We start from the raw sequence: 15,070 nt of genomic DNA, 5'->3' as shown, positions 1-15,070 counted from the left end.
GATAACATGGTTTCCCTCCAGAATCTGTTTCTTCAGAATTGTGTATCAGAGCAACTAGGCTTGCAAATAAAGCCCTTGTTAACCGGATGGCCACTCACAAATCAAAGCAAATGAATTGGCAAGGTATGGAAGGTGGTAAAAACGTATTGTCGAAGGCTTTCATGGCCGGAATCACTGGGTTGTTGTGAGTTTTCCAGGCTGTATGGCCATGTTCCAGAAGCATTCTCTCCAGACGTTTTGTCCACATATATGGCAGGCAGCCTCAGAGGTTGTGAGGTTTTTTGGAAACCAGGCAAGTGGGGTTTATATACCTGTGGAATGTCCAGGGTGGGAGAAGGAACTCTTGTCTGTCGGAGGCAAGTGTGAATGTTGCAATTGATCACCCTGATTAGCACTGAATAGCCTTGCAGCTTCAAAACCTGGCTGTTTCCTGCCTGGTGGAATCCTTTGTTGAGAGGATTAGCTGGTCCTGATTGTTTCTTTTCTGGAATTTTCCCCTATTTTTGAGCGTTGTTCTTTATTTACTGTCCTGATTTTAGAGGGTTTTTTTTAAATATTGGTAGCCAGATTTTGTTCATTTTCATGGTTTCCTCCTTTCTGTTGAGATTTTCCATATGCTTGTGGATTCCATTGGCTTCTCTGTGTAGTCTGACATGGTGGTTGTTAGAGTGGTCCAGCATTTCTGTTATCAAATAATATATTGTGTCCAGGTCGGTTCAACAAGTGTTCTGCTATGGCTGACTTCTCTGGTTGAATTAGTCTGCAGTGCTTTCATGTTCCTTGATTCGTGTTTGGGCAATGCTGCGTCTGGTGGTCCCTATGTAGACTTGTCCATAACTGCATGGTATACAATAGACTCTTGCAGAGGTGAGAGGATCCCTCTTGAGGGCGAAATGTCATGACAGAACGCTTTCGGAACATGGCCATATAGCCTGGAAAACTCACAGCAATGCGGTGGTAAAAGTGTTTGACACAGCAAGCAGTCTTTTATTACAGGTGAATTGCTGTTAAGTTTGCTGATCCAGATGCTTGTTGCTTTTATTACAGAACCAGAAGATAATTTGCTTCACCTGGGACCTACTCAATATAAACATTTTGTCCAGATGGTGCCCCACCACCCCTTTTCATATATGAAGTTAAAGAGAAGGGTTGTTAATTTAATTTTAGTACAAGTGATGCAGCAGTATGCTCTGCTTCACCTGAAAGAAACAAGATTTCATAGTATGGAATCACGAGTGTTAAAACTGAATCGAACTGTTAACATTACACAGTGTGGATGCATCTCAGATCTTGTCCCTGGTGAAGCCCCAATTTTCCTTTGGATTCCTTATTTACCTGCAACTCTTTGAGACCAAGGCCTGCCAGTTCTAAAGGTGTGCAACGATCGGAGAGGTATCGCTCTTTCTCCTGAACACGCTCTTCTTCCTCCTTTTCCATTTCATGTTTTGCCACCTGGAGCATCAGTGACTGGCAGAGAAAGGGTATATATATATATATATATATATATATATATATATATATATAGTATGTATACAGGCTGAGAATCCCTTATCTGAAATACTTGAGATCAAAAGTGTTTTACATTGTGGATTTCTCTCTGATATTGGAATATTTTACTAGTGTGTCCTACTCACCATATACTTTGTATCTCGTTTGTTTTTTGTTTTGTTTTCTGGTTTCTTTGAATTTTCTCGTCCATCATCTAGGTCAGGGGTCTCCAAACTAGGGCCCAGGGGCCGGATGCGGCCCTCCAAGGTCATTTACCTGGCCCCTGTCCTAAACTTTAGACTTAGGGTTGACCTAATTCTATCTGGTCTTGGAGGTCTTTTTGCTTACCTATGGTCTTATGAGATCATCTAGATGGTCTTTGAAGGTCTCTTTGCTTAGCTACGGCCTTATGAGACCATCTAGATGGCTTTTGGAGGTCACTTTCCTTACCTATGGTCCTATGAGACCATCTAGATGGCCTTTGAGTGTCCCTTTCCTTACCTATGGTTTTATGAGATTGCCTAGATGGCCTTTGGGGGCCCCTTTCCTTGCCTATATGCTTATGAAACCATCTAGATGGTCTTTGGAGGTTGTTTTGTTTACCTATGGTCTTATGAGATCGTCTAGATCTGGGGTCCCTAAACTAAGGACCATGAGCCGGATGCGGCCCTCCAAGGTCATTGACCTGGCCTCTGTCCTAAACTTTAGACTTAGGGTTGACCTAAGTCTGAAATAACTTGAAGGCACACAACTACAACAATCTTAATTTTGGACTATTTCATCATAGTCCGGCCCCCTAACAGTCTTCGGGACTGTGAATCGGCCCTCCACTTAAAAAGTTTGAGGACCCCTGATCTAGGTTGATTCCAGCATGGTTTCTTTCACCTGGAATCTTGTCTCATGCGTTTTCTCTACCAGCTATTTTGTGTCTGCTCTGCTTCCTTCCCCATTTCAACCCCCTTTACATCTGTCTCTCATTTTTACCTTAAGTTGTAGTTTCCGGGATGCTGATATCTTGGATTTTCTCTATCATTGAATAAAAAGAAACGAAGAAGAAACATTTGTTAGACAGGCACAATAATGATTTTCCAAACTTCTTCTTCCAAATAAAGCAAATTACAGAAGTCTAGGCTGATAGATAAAGCTCAAGTTCGCATTAAGGGAGATAGCTCAATGGGAAAAGAAGGAAAGAACCTGTACTGTACTTCTACTTTGGGCCTGATGGAGCTCAGTTCAGTGGCATTCTGCAACCTGGAAGAAGATTGGCTTGATAAATATAATCCAAGTACTATCTGAGGTTTTATTTTTCATGATTTGAGAAACTGCAAGTCACTTCTGGTGTGAGAGAATTGGCTGTCTGCAAAGATGTTGCCCAAGGGATGCCCGGATGCCTTGATATTTTAACCATCCTTGTGGGAGGCTTCTCTCATGTCCCACTATCTGAGTTTTAATGCATATATAAAGCTTGGAAAAGGTCCCTTTTCTGTTATAAACTCCAGAACCTTCCTTCCATGATTGGGTCCTGGCTCTGCCCAGTATTCCACTTATCTGGGCCTCCTTGGGTCAACTCCACCCATTTAAAAATGGAAATACAAGGTCCAAATCTATTTTTGTAAAAAGGCTATTTCACTTCCCACACCCAGTTGTGAATCCCTCTTGTTTACATTACTGTTTTATATACATATCATTGCTGGTTTTGTTAAATTTTCTGGTATTTGAATTATAGTATTATGCTATGGTCGGGTGTGAGAGGAGATCCATGGGGGTGGCACCAACCCTAGCTTTTTTTTTATCATGTCAGAAGTGACTTGACAACAGACTGCAAGCCACTTCTGGTTTGAGAGAATTGGCTGTTTAAAGAGATATTGCCCAGGGGATGCCCGGATGTGTTAGTTGGGAGGCTTCTCTCATGTCCCCGCAAGTGAGAGCTGACAGATGGGAGCTCACCCTGTCTTGCAAATTCAGGTCAGTCACCCAACCTACAGGTAAGTAGTTCAGCTGGCACAAAGGTTTAACCCATTGTGCCACCACGGCTCCAGTACCAACCCTAGTGATCCCACTGGACTGCTTTAGAGATGGATAGACTCAAACAATGAAGCCTGAGTTTCCAAGACCTGAACAGGGCTGTGGATGACAAGGGCTTCTGGAGATCTCTCATTAATGGGGTCACCATAAGTCAAAGCTGACTTGAAGGCAATTATCTGCAAGTTGCAACGAATGGAAGGAGAACACATGAACTCACCTTATCATGCGGCTCAACGGCATAGGCTCGATAATTAGCGGAAGATTTTCGGCGAAGGGGAGGGACAGTGGCAGGGGGAGGGGGAGGGGGTGTGGGCTTGGAAGGTGGTACTTGTGGCTTTGTTTCAACAACCGTTTCTTCCATTTCCTCCTCCACATATTCTTCCTCCTCCACCTCTTCTTCATACTGCAGGAACAAATAACACATTCATTTCATCTTCCTCACGGTCACAATGTTTTTATGAAGTGCTATGGAAAGAGCCCCGGTGGCAAAGTGCGTTAAAGCACTGAGCTGCTGAACTTGCAGACCGAAAGGTCACAGGTTCAAATCCCGGGAGCGGAGTGAGCACCTGCTATTAGCTCCAGCTTTTGCCAACCTAGCAGTTCGAAAACATGCCAATGTGAGTAGATCAATAGATACCGCTCCGACGTGAAGGTAACGACACTCCATGCAGTCATGCCGGCCACATGACCTTGGAGGTGTCTACGGACAATGCTGGCTCTTCGGCTTAGAAATGGAGATGAGCACCAACCCCCAGAGTCGGACATGACTGGACTTAACGTCAGGGGAAACCTTTACCTATGGAAGGAGGGGGGAAGCTCTGAAAATGCTGCCATGGATCTCATCTTTGAGGGAAAAGATTGGGTTTTAATTGAAAATAGATACAATAATAACACAAACAACAAAAGGATTTTGTTTTAAACATTCTTGATTTTTTTTTAACAGAGGATTGGTGAATAGGATGAAAGAAATTATATACCTGCCTCCCTTTGGGGCTGGATAATCTATAGTCAGGGCCGGCCGGAGATATTTTTTAATGGGAAGCGGGGGTGCTGAAAAGCGCCCCCGCCACCGGCCCCGCCTCCCACGCCCTGGCCCCGCCCAGCGTGCCCTGGCCCCGCCTCCCACGCTGCGTGGGAGGCGGGGCCAGGGCGATTAGTGAGGGGGGCGGGGCCAGAGTTGGCCCCGCCCCCCGCCCAGCGTGCCCTGGCCCCGCCTCCCACGCTGCGTGGGAGGCGGGGCCAGGGCACGCTGGGCGGGGGGGCGGGGCCAGAGCTGGCCCCATCTCCCACGCTACTCCCGCTCGCCCGTCTGGCCTTTTCTAGCAGGCCAGAAAGCAGCGGAGGTCCCTCCAGGCCGCAATCGCGGCCTGGAGGGACCTCCGCTGCTTTCTGGCCTGCTAGAAAAGGCCAGACGGGCGAGCGGGAGTAGCGTGGGAGGCGGAGCCAGCTCTGACGCCGCTCCCCCCCCCCACCCAGCGTGCCTTGGCCCCGCCTCCCACGCAGCGTGGGAGGCGGGGCCAGGGCACGCTGGGCGGGGGGGGCGGTGCCAGAGCTGGCCCCGCCTCCCACGCTACTCCCGCTTGCCCGTCTGGCCTTTTCTAGCAGGCCAGAAAGCAGCGGAGGTCCCTGTAGGCCGCGATTGCGGCCTGGAGGGACCTCCGCTGCTATCTGGCCAGCTAGAAAAGGCCAGACGGGCCAGGGCGCACTGGGCGGGAGGCGGGGCACCGTCAGGGCGGTGCCCCGCCTCCCGCCCAGCCTGACGGCGCCCCCCCGGGCCTGCGCCCGAGGCGGCGGCGTCAGGTGCCTCAATAGTGGGGCCGGCCCTGTCTATAGTCTTCCAAATGCAACTTGCATCTACCATAAACACACAGCCAGGATGATGGGAGACAAAGCCCAACAATTTCTGAAGGGCTACAAATCACCATTTTTGACTTCTGTCTTTGGGATTTTCTATGATAGTCAATTTGAACAATTTTAAATTAAAAATGTAATCTTATCTAGAAAAGCAAAACTAGCCATTACTAATAGGATGTGTATTACAATATTTCCTCAGATCAAGAACTTGATTTGCCTTTCTGACATTTATAGTTCACCCACTAGATGTCACCAGTTTTATTTGGGTAAGATAAGGTTTTCCTTTGGTCATTTTTCTTAGAAAGAGAGGACAGTGGGAGTGTCATCAAGCGTTCTGCAGTCTTATGACAACCTAATGAATTTCATGGGGCTTTCTTTGTCAAGGAATACTCAACAGTAGCTTGCCATTGCCTGCATACCTTGTATTCCTTGGCAGCCCCTTATCTTAAGCGTTAACTAAGCCGGACTGTGCTTTGATTAGCTCATACAGGGGGGTCTGGTGCCTTGGGTTCCCAGATATCCTTTAGTATTCCCATCATCTGTGATTATAGCTATGCAGTCCAAGATTATGGGATTTCTGGTCCATCTTGAGTGTAATTTCGTATTCCCTAATAATTCACAGATAAAATGCTCAACATGTGCAGCCAAGTGACTTCAGAGTGTGGTCAAGATGGCAGAAGCTATTAATGGAGAAGATGTTAAGGAAGTCCACAGCAGTTTGCTTTTGTGTGTTGTCAAAGGCTTTCATGGCCGGAATCACTGGGTTGCTGTGAGTTTTCCAGGTTTTATGACCGTGTTCCAGAAGCATTCTCTCCTGATGTTTCACCACATCTATGGCAGGCATCCTCAGAAGTTGTGAGGTCTTTTGGAAACCCCACTTGACTAGTTCCCAACAGAGCTCACAACCTCTGAGGATGCCTGTCATAGATGTGGGTGAAACATCAGGAGAAAATGCTTCTGGAACATGGCCATACAGTCCGGAAAACTCACTGCAACCCAGTTTGCTTTTGCTTGTGTTAACTAATAAGGCGCTCTATGCAGTCATGCCAGCCACATGACCTTGGAGGTGTCTATGGACAACACTGGCTCTTCGGCTTAGAAATGGAGATGAGCACCAACCCCCAGAACTGGACATGATTAGACAATGTCAGGGGAAAACCTTAACATTTAACTAATAAAGGAAAGATTCTGCCCTTCCTCTCCTTTCTCCACTGCTGAGTTAATTGCGTGCAATTTTTTTTGAACTTTAAATACTGTTTGCAGCAAAAGAAGTAAGCTGAGAACTAAGGAAAGAGAAAGTAGGGGATTTTAAAAACAGCTAAAAATGGAATGATGGAAAAATAATCAGGACTTTTCCTGCTAGATCAAGACAGTGAGAATGTATGTAATTTAAGTTTTCCACGACAGACTTCTACACTTCAGGGCTTGTTTTTCACTATCAAGATTTTAGGCACATGGTTGTTTAAATTCAAGAGATAAAGAAGAGACTAGTGAACTCCTGCAAAGTAAGTTTCTCTCCAGGGAAGAGAGTTTGTGGGAGAGAAATATAATCCTAAAATAACTTGATTCTTGGCTCTGTTTAAAAATTAAGAACTTCTGAAAGTTATATCTAAAAACAAAAACAAAAATCCAAATTTGTAAAAAAAAACCTGCTTAAAAATACCTTTGTTTCAATCTGCAACAGGCGATCTCTTGAAAACGCTTTGGGAACTCATAATCTCAAAAGCTAAACTGAAAGACCTAGTCAAGAGATTCTTCCACATTTAAATTAAATATAAGCATGCTGTTAAAGATATTAGACATGACATATGTATACATGAACTAGAATGGATCAGTTTTATGAAGTCCCTATTGATCGGAGGGCTGCTGTTACGTCACTACATGGCAGAGCCAGCAAAATGCCCAATGCGTATTGCACTCTGATGCACAGAGTGCATTGATGCACATTGAACACTGATGTGCATTGGTCTCAATGCACATTAGGCTCTCTTGGGGGTGTTCTGATACACATCTTAGCAATTCGCTCAGAGGGTTTCATAGCACTTCTACTACACAAAGCTAAATTACCGTATATACTCGAGTATAAGCCGACCCGAATATAAGCGGAGACAGCTAATTTTACCACAAAAAAACTGGGAGAACATTGACTCAAGTATAAGCCAAAATACTAATAAAATTACATTATTACATTAATTGAGGCATCAGTAGTTTAAATGTTTTTGAATCTTTACATCAAACTGTCATTTTAGATATGACTCTTCAACTCTGATGAAATCATTTTTTTCACCTTCTTCAATGTAAATGTGCTTATGTATCCTTTTAATAATAATAAAATGAAATAATAAATGTAATAATAATAATAAATGCAGTAAAATAATAAATGTAATAATAATAATAATAATAATAATAATAATAATAATAATAATAATAATAATAAAGTAAAATAAATGTAAAAATAACAATACAGTAAAGTCTCACTTATCCAAGACTTGCTTATCCAAGGTTCTGGATTATCCAAGGCATTTTTGCAGTCAATGTTTTCAATATATCGTGGTATTTTGGTGCTAAATTCATAAATACAGTAATTGCGACATAACATTACTGCGTATTGAACTACTTTTTCTGTCAAATGTGTTGCATAACATGATATTTTGGTGCTTAATTTATAAAATCATAACCTAATTTGATGTTTAATAGGCTTTTCCTTAATCCCTCCTTATTATCCAACATTTTCACTTATCCAAAGTTCTGCCGGCCTGTTTAGCTTGGATAAGTGAGACTCTACTGTAATAGAGTAAAATAAGAAATGTAATAATAATAATTAATAGAGTTAAATAATAAATGTAACAATACCAATAATAATAGAGAAAAATAATAAATATACCATATATACTTGAGTATAAGCTGACCTGAATATAAGCTGACCCGAGTATAAGCCGAGGAGGTTTTTATTCAGTCCTAAAAAAGGGCTGAAAAACTAGGCTTAACTCAAGTATATACAGTAATTAAAAGGTGAGATAGGATTACAGCGATACATTAATTTACATTAATTAAAAGATAATATAAGATTCACTGGGATAAAAAGATGGTTTGGACAGACACAAAACAATAAGTATCGACCAGAAGTTTTATCTTGGATTTGTGGATGTGTCAGCAACTGCTTATTTGTAGCGGTAGAATGTGCACATTGACTCAACGTGAATTGTTTTAGTACATTCATTTAGCATATTGATTCAAGAATCCGTCCCACCAATTCCTTTAAATTGTAATTACGGTACCACATGTGACAGAAAACTAACAAAAACTAAAGTTTCTCTCATTTGAAAGAGGAAAAGAACACAGCACAAAATCAAAGATGACTGGTCATTGATCATCCAATTTGAAGATCCTTTTTTGTGGGTACTCACAGTGATTTCTTCCCTGTAAAAGACAGAAGAAACCCAATCAGTCAGGATAAATCACATTGGTAGATCCGAAAACTGCTTAATGTGTTTTCATTCCCAGGGCTCCAATTTTCACTCAACACAGGTTAAGTATCCCTTATCTCAGGCACGGGCAAACTTTGGCCCTCCAGGTGTTTTGGACTTCAACTCCCACAATTCCTAACAGCCGGTAGGCTGTTAGGAATTGTGGGAGTTGAAGTCCAAAACACCTGGAGGGCCAAAGTTTGCCCATGCCTGCCTTATCTGAAATGCTTGGGACCAGAAGTGTTTTTGATTCATTTCCATATACACACATAAGGTGATATCTTTGAGACAGGACCTAAGTCTAAACACAAAATTAATTGATGTTTCACATGGACTTTGTACACAATGCCTGAAGGTAATTCCATACAATATTCTGTACATGACACAAAGGGTGCATAAGTATACTAAACCATAAGAAAGCCAGTATGTTACTTTCTCAGACACTTGTGGACAGTTTTGGATTTTAGAATATTTTAGATTTTAGATTTTTTTTAAAAAATGCTCAAAAGGATCATTCCTGCCTTGAGAAATGTTGCTTTCCTTAGTCCTCCTCTCAACTCAAGAGGCTTAAATTTCCTTCCAGAAACATATCAAATCTGAATCTATATCAATGTGTTGCTGAAGGCCTTCATGGTTAGAATAACTGGATTGCTGTGAGTTTTCCGGTCATTTTCCAGAAGCATTCTCTCCTGACATTTTGCCCACATCTATGGTAGGCATCCTCAGAGGTTGTGAGGTTTGTTGGGCAAAACGTCAGGAGAGAATGCTTCTGGAACATGGCTATACAGCCCGGAAAACTCACAGCAACCCAGTGAATCTATATCAATTATCATACATGTGGAAGGTTCTGGATGATTTTCCATAATTTCACTCTCTGCAATACTGCTTGTAAAGAAACCAGATATTTCCTAGCAAAGCACCCACTCACCCCAACTATGAGTAATGTTGATATTTTAAATGTAGTTTTAACTGTATATTTATTGTATTTTAATATTTATGCTTTATGACACAAAATATTTTTTTCTTAGATATTCATACTTTAAGGCATTGGCTCTGTTTTTAATTTATATTGTGTCATGTTTGTTGTTAGTCACCTTGGTTTGCTATACCAGAAAAAAAGATGGGATAAAAATAAAGCAAATAATAAGAAAGGCTACTCACTCTTCAGACATTTTGAGAAATCAAACTTCAGATACACTGAGGAGGGAAAAATAATACATTATTCATATCTACACACACATACACATAAATATATATACGGCTTCACTTTTCCTCAAAGTGAGAAATGTTCAATGGCTGTTGAAGACTTTCATGGCCAGAATCACTGAGTTGGTGTGAGTTTTCCCAGCTATATGGCCATCTTCCAGAAGCATTCTCTCCTGATGTTTCTCCCACTACTATGGCAGGCATCCTCAGAGGTTGTAAGGTCTGCTGGAAACTAGGCAAGTGGGGTTTATATATCTGTGAAATGTCCAGGGTGGGAGAAAGAACTCTTCTCTGTTTGAGGCAAGTGTGAATGTTGCAATTGACCACCTTGATTAGCATTGAATGCCCATACCATTTCAAAGCCTGGCTGCTTCCTGCCTGGGGGAAACTTTGTTAGGAGGATTGCAGCATTTACACTTGCCTCAAACAGACAAGAGTTCTTTCTCTCACCCTCGACTTTCCACAGATATATAAGCCCCGCTTGCCTCACAACCTCTGAGGATGCCTGCCATAGATGTGGCCGAAACGTCAGGAGAGAATGCTTCTGGAACATGGCCAGACAGCCATGGAAAACTCACAGTAACCCAGAAACATGTTCATTTCTAGCAGGCCTGTAGCGAGGGGGTGGTTTTAGGGGTTCAACCCCCCCCCCCCTGAAATTTTTCAGGTTATAAAAAAAACCTGGTTTACTCATGAATTTTAACTGGTTAACCAAATCCCCATGCTAAATCTATGAGACGCAAAACATTAAGAGTCCCTCCTGGCACTATTTCAAGCAGATATTGACAGGTTTGTAGCGGGGAGAGGTGTGTGCTAGGGGTTCAACCCCCCCCCCCCCCGAAATGTTCAAAACCCCTCCCGAAATTTTTTTCTGGCTACGGCCCTGATTTCTAGCATGTTGATGTACAATCAAATGGGAAACAAACACATGTATTAAGTTAAGTTCTAGTATGAAGAACCCAAGTTGGTGTGTACAGCGGGCCCATTTGAGATATTCACCATTGTATCTAAGGATTGCCATTTTTGCGACAACATTGTATATAATTTTGATATCCATGGAGGACCAGGATCCAAACCCTAAGGGCCCTTCCACACAACCCTATATCCCGGAATATCAAGGCAGAACATCCCACATTATCTGAGTGTGGATTCAAATAACCCAGTTCAAAGCAGATATTGTGGGATTTTCTGCCTCGATATTCTGGGATATAGGGCTGTGTGGAAGGTCCCTAAGTCCCATTTTACACATTGTTGCAGCAAAACACAGGCAAACAATTCCAATGGATGGGAGAAAAAACTTGTAGCTCTTTAAAAAAAATATTTTCAAGTTGTGTTGAAAATTTATGGAGGCAGAACCCATGGATACACTGAACTGACTGTACTTAATATATGGAGCCCAGGGGGGCTGAATTACCCTATATTTTAAAATGCACGAAACGCAGCAGACAAAACACAGGCACAGAGATATGAATAAGCTTTCCCACCGGTAATCAATAATCATAATTATATATTCTCAAAAAGATCACACTGGAATTAGTCTTCATTTTAATTCAGGCGTGGGCAAACCTGGGCCCTCCAGGTGTTTTGGACTTCAACTCCCACAATTCCTAACAGCCGGTAGGCTGTTAGGAATTGTGGGAGTTGAAGTCCAAAACACCTGGAGGGCCCAAGTTTGCCCATGCCTGTTATAGTGTGTGTGGGGCTGAGTTTGTAAATGTGGGTTCATCTTTTTTTACTTTTTTACAAGCGCCGGCTTTAAAAATAAAAACCAAGCAATCGGTTTGAATTGTTCCCAGGTTATCGCGGCAGCAGTTCTTCAGAGGAGCTAAATTTATGCTGCCTTATCGTTTCTAAAATGGGGCCGCGCCATTCCTCGGGGAGGCCACGTAAATGGAGGCAGATGGGAAGGAGCCCATTCAGCCATCCTTGCTTTGCTTTCCTTCACCTTTCAGAAGAAAAGTTCTGCCAATGTGCAGAAATGCAACTATATTTAACACACGTTTGAATTAGGGCTGGATTTCCCAAACCTGTAGAGTTTAATATAAATGCTTTTAAAGAAATGATTTCCTCGGGCTTGGGAAGGGGCTGGAGGAGGGGAAGCAAGAGACATTTCATAGTCTTGAGGCTATGAATTACAGAGGCGGCCGCCTTTTATTCCCTTCCTCGCCTCTTAAAGCTGTGAAGGGACGGCTTTATTCTTAGCGTGAGGTGTGAAACCGATCCTTCAGCACCATTTCTGGAGACATCTGCTGCCAAGAGGAGGAAGAAATGAAGCAAGAGGAGTCATTGGTGGACCTGCTTTTGGGCTGCCTGGAAGAGAGCATGTCTCATGGAAGGAGAAGGGCAAGGGACAACCATTCTGGAGAGAGTCACTCAACTGAATTTTATTCCCTTCCAAGAGAAATTGGTTTATATACAACACTCAAGTGGGCCTTTGTTTCCAAACATTCCAAAATGCATTGTCAAAGGCTTTCATGGCTGGAATCAATGGGTTGCTGTGAGTTTTCTGGGCTGTATGGCTATGTTCCAGAAGCATTCTCTCCTGACCTTTTCCCCACAACTATGGCAGGCATCCTCAGAGATTATGAGGTCTGTTGGAAGCTAGGCAAGTAGGGTTTTTATATATCTGTAGAAAGTCCAGGTTGGGAGAAAGAACTCTTGTCTCTTTGAGGCAAGTGTGAGTGTTGCAATGGGCCACCTTGATTAGCATTGAATAGCCTGGCATCTTCAAAGCCTGCCTGCTTCCTACCTGGGGGAATCCTTTGTTGGGAGGTGTTAGCTGATCCTGACTGTTTCGTGTCTGCAATTCCCCTGTTCTTTTTAGTGTTGCTCTTTATTTACTTTCTTGATTTTAGAGCTTTTTAATACCGGTAGCCAGATTTTGTTAATTTTCATCGTTTCCTCCTTTCTGTTGAAATTTTCCACATGCTTGTGGATTTCAATGGCTTCTCTGTTTAGTCCAGTGGTTCTCAACCTGTGGGTCCCCAGATGTTTTGTCCTCCATCTCCCAGAAATCCTAACAGCTGGTAAACTGCCTGTGATTTCTGGGAGTTGTAGGCCAAAACACCTGGGGACCCACAGGTTGAGAACCACTGGTTTAAGCGCTCAAGGTTTGTAAAAGCGCTCAAGACTTGGCTGTTTGGTTGTGCATTTAAGTAAATCAGATCTAATTTGCCAAATAGTCACTGTTGAATGTTTTTAGGTTGAATGTTTTTATGTTGAATGTTTTTATATTGTGGAATGATATTTTAAATTGTAAGTCGCTCGGAGCACTCCGGTGGAGAGCGACTAATTAAGAAATAAAGTGAAGTGAAGTGGTTTAGCCTGACATGGTGGTTGTGAGAGTGGTCCAGCATTTCTGTGTTCTCAAATAATATGCTGTGTCCAGGTTGGTTCATCAAGAGTTCTTTCTCCCACTCGGGACATTCCACAGATATATAAATACCATTTGCCTAGTTTCCAACAGACCTCACAACCTCTGAGGCTGTCTACTATCGATGTGGGCAAAAAATCAGGAGAGAATGCTTCTGGAACACGGCCATACAGCCCGGAAAACCCACAGCAACCCAATATTCCAAAATGTTTGGGAAAACAATCAAATCTTGTTTCTGAGGCATCAGGAGCCTGTAAGGATTTGAACTGATGCAAATTTTCACACTTTTAAGACTCATTCTGTGCAAAAAGTCTCACAGCAGAAAATAATATTTCCATCTTTTCCAGGAGGCTTGCCTAGTCCGTTTCAAACTGTGATTCTTAAATTGACATATAATTATTGTTTGTGTTTTAATCTATGGCAGGCATCCTCAGAGGTTTAATCTATGGCAGGCATCCTCAGAGGGGCCCGGGCTGTAGCGCAAGCTGGAGAGCAAGCCAGCTGCAACCAGCTGCAATGAATCACTCTGACCAGGAGGTCATGAGTTCGAGGCCCGCTCGGAGCCTATGTTTGTCTTGTCTTTGTTCTATGTTAAAAGGCATTGAATGTTTGCCTATATGTGTAATGTGATCCGCCCTGAGTTCCCTTCAGGGTGAGAAGGGCGGAATATAAATGCTGTAAATAAATAAATAAATAAATTGTGAGGTCTGGAGAAAATGCTTCTGGAACATGGCCATACAGCCCAGAAAACTCACAGTAACCCAGTGATTCCAGCCATGAAACCCTTCAACAACACACTACTGTTATTATTTTTTTAAGTATTAAGACAGCATAAGTATTAAGGGATAAAATTAAACAATGACTCTTGTGAATACTTTACAGTAGGAATAAAAAAACCTTTTTATCCTGTGCAGGGAAATGAGGGTTTGACCAGCTGCAGTTCAACCAGTAAGGAATTAAGTGATATAGAAGACACTTTGGAATGAAGCATAGAAATAAATTGCTATTGAATGGGGGTGTATTATTGCTTTGCTTCTGCTGTGTTCCAGCAGCATTCATATAGGCTTTATATTGTATGCAAACAGATTTTTATAGAGTCAGTATAAGTTTCTAATGATCTACAAAAATGACATTGAAAAGAAAACACATCCTAGACAGCGGCTTATTGCACTGTATCCAATCCCGCAAGAAGACAATTGTATTTTATTATTTGTGGTTATCTTAGAATAGGCACAGGCAAACTTCAGGTCTCCAGGTGTTTTGGACTTCAACTCCCACAATTCCTAACAGCCTCAGGCCCCTTCCTTTCCCCCCTCAGCCGCTTAAGGCTGTTAGGAATTGTGGGAGTTGAAGTCCAAAACACTTGGAAACCTGAAGTTTGCCCTTGCCTACCATAACGTATATCTTTGCATGCTAACTCTATAATTCCTAGAGTCAAGCTATTTGAAACAAAAGGGATATTTCTTACAACACATGCCCATAAAAAGCATGCACAATAATACAAGCTACTTTCAATTTCTTCCTCACCCCACATTTATTGCATTTACCTGGTGTCTTTGAAGTGGATGGCGCGCAGATAAGTTTCCAGTGAGAATACAGGCACCAAAATGGTTGGTGGCCTTTTATAAAGACGGCAGGTCAGCATCCGCGGAGCCTT

General features: G+C 42.5%; 1 protein-coding gene across 6 annotated transcripts in view; it reads right to left on the bottom strand.

Annotated features, from left to right (window-relative positions):
• Positions 1 to 15,070, bottom strand: part of tnni3 (troponin I3, cardiac type) — a 24,383-nt gene extending 9,313 nt beyond the window's left edge. For 3 of the 6 annotated variants that reach the window (XM_062958058.1, XM_062958057.1, XM_062958059.1), the window contains exons 1-4: positions 4,151 to 4,195; positions 3,731 to 3,916; positions 2,473 to 2,514; positions 1,336 to 1,467 (exon numbers count right to left, since the gene is read on the bottom strand). In XM_062958058.1, coding sequence (XP_062814128.1) covers positions 1,336 to 1,467; positions 2,473 to 2,514; positions 3,731 to 3,916; positions 4,151 to 4,180 — 390 coding nt within the window. In that variant the 5' untranslated portion in view covers positions 4,181 to 4,195. Of the gene's footprint in view, positions 1 to 1,335; positions 1,468 to 2,472; positions 2,515 to 3,730; positions 3,917 to 4,150; positions 4,196 to 8,774; positions 8,788 to 9,995; positions 10,032 to 14,960 lie in introns of those variants that run through there. The other 3 variants (XM_003226205.4, XM_008118926.3, XM_062958060.1) reach the window with 3 other exon arrangements.

This window comes from Anolis carolinensis, chromosome 6 (assembly GCF_035594765.1).
Source record: "Anolis carolinensis isolate JA03-04 chromosome 6, rAnoCar3.1.pri, whole genome shotgun sequence".
NCBI lineage: Eukaryota > Metazoa > Chordata > Lepidosauria > Squamata > Dactyloidae > Anolis > Anolis carolinensis.
The sequence above is the reverse complement of the archived record's forward strand: the minus strand, read 5'-3'. Positions and strand labels throughout refer to the sequence as shown.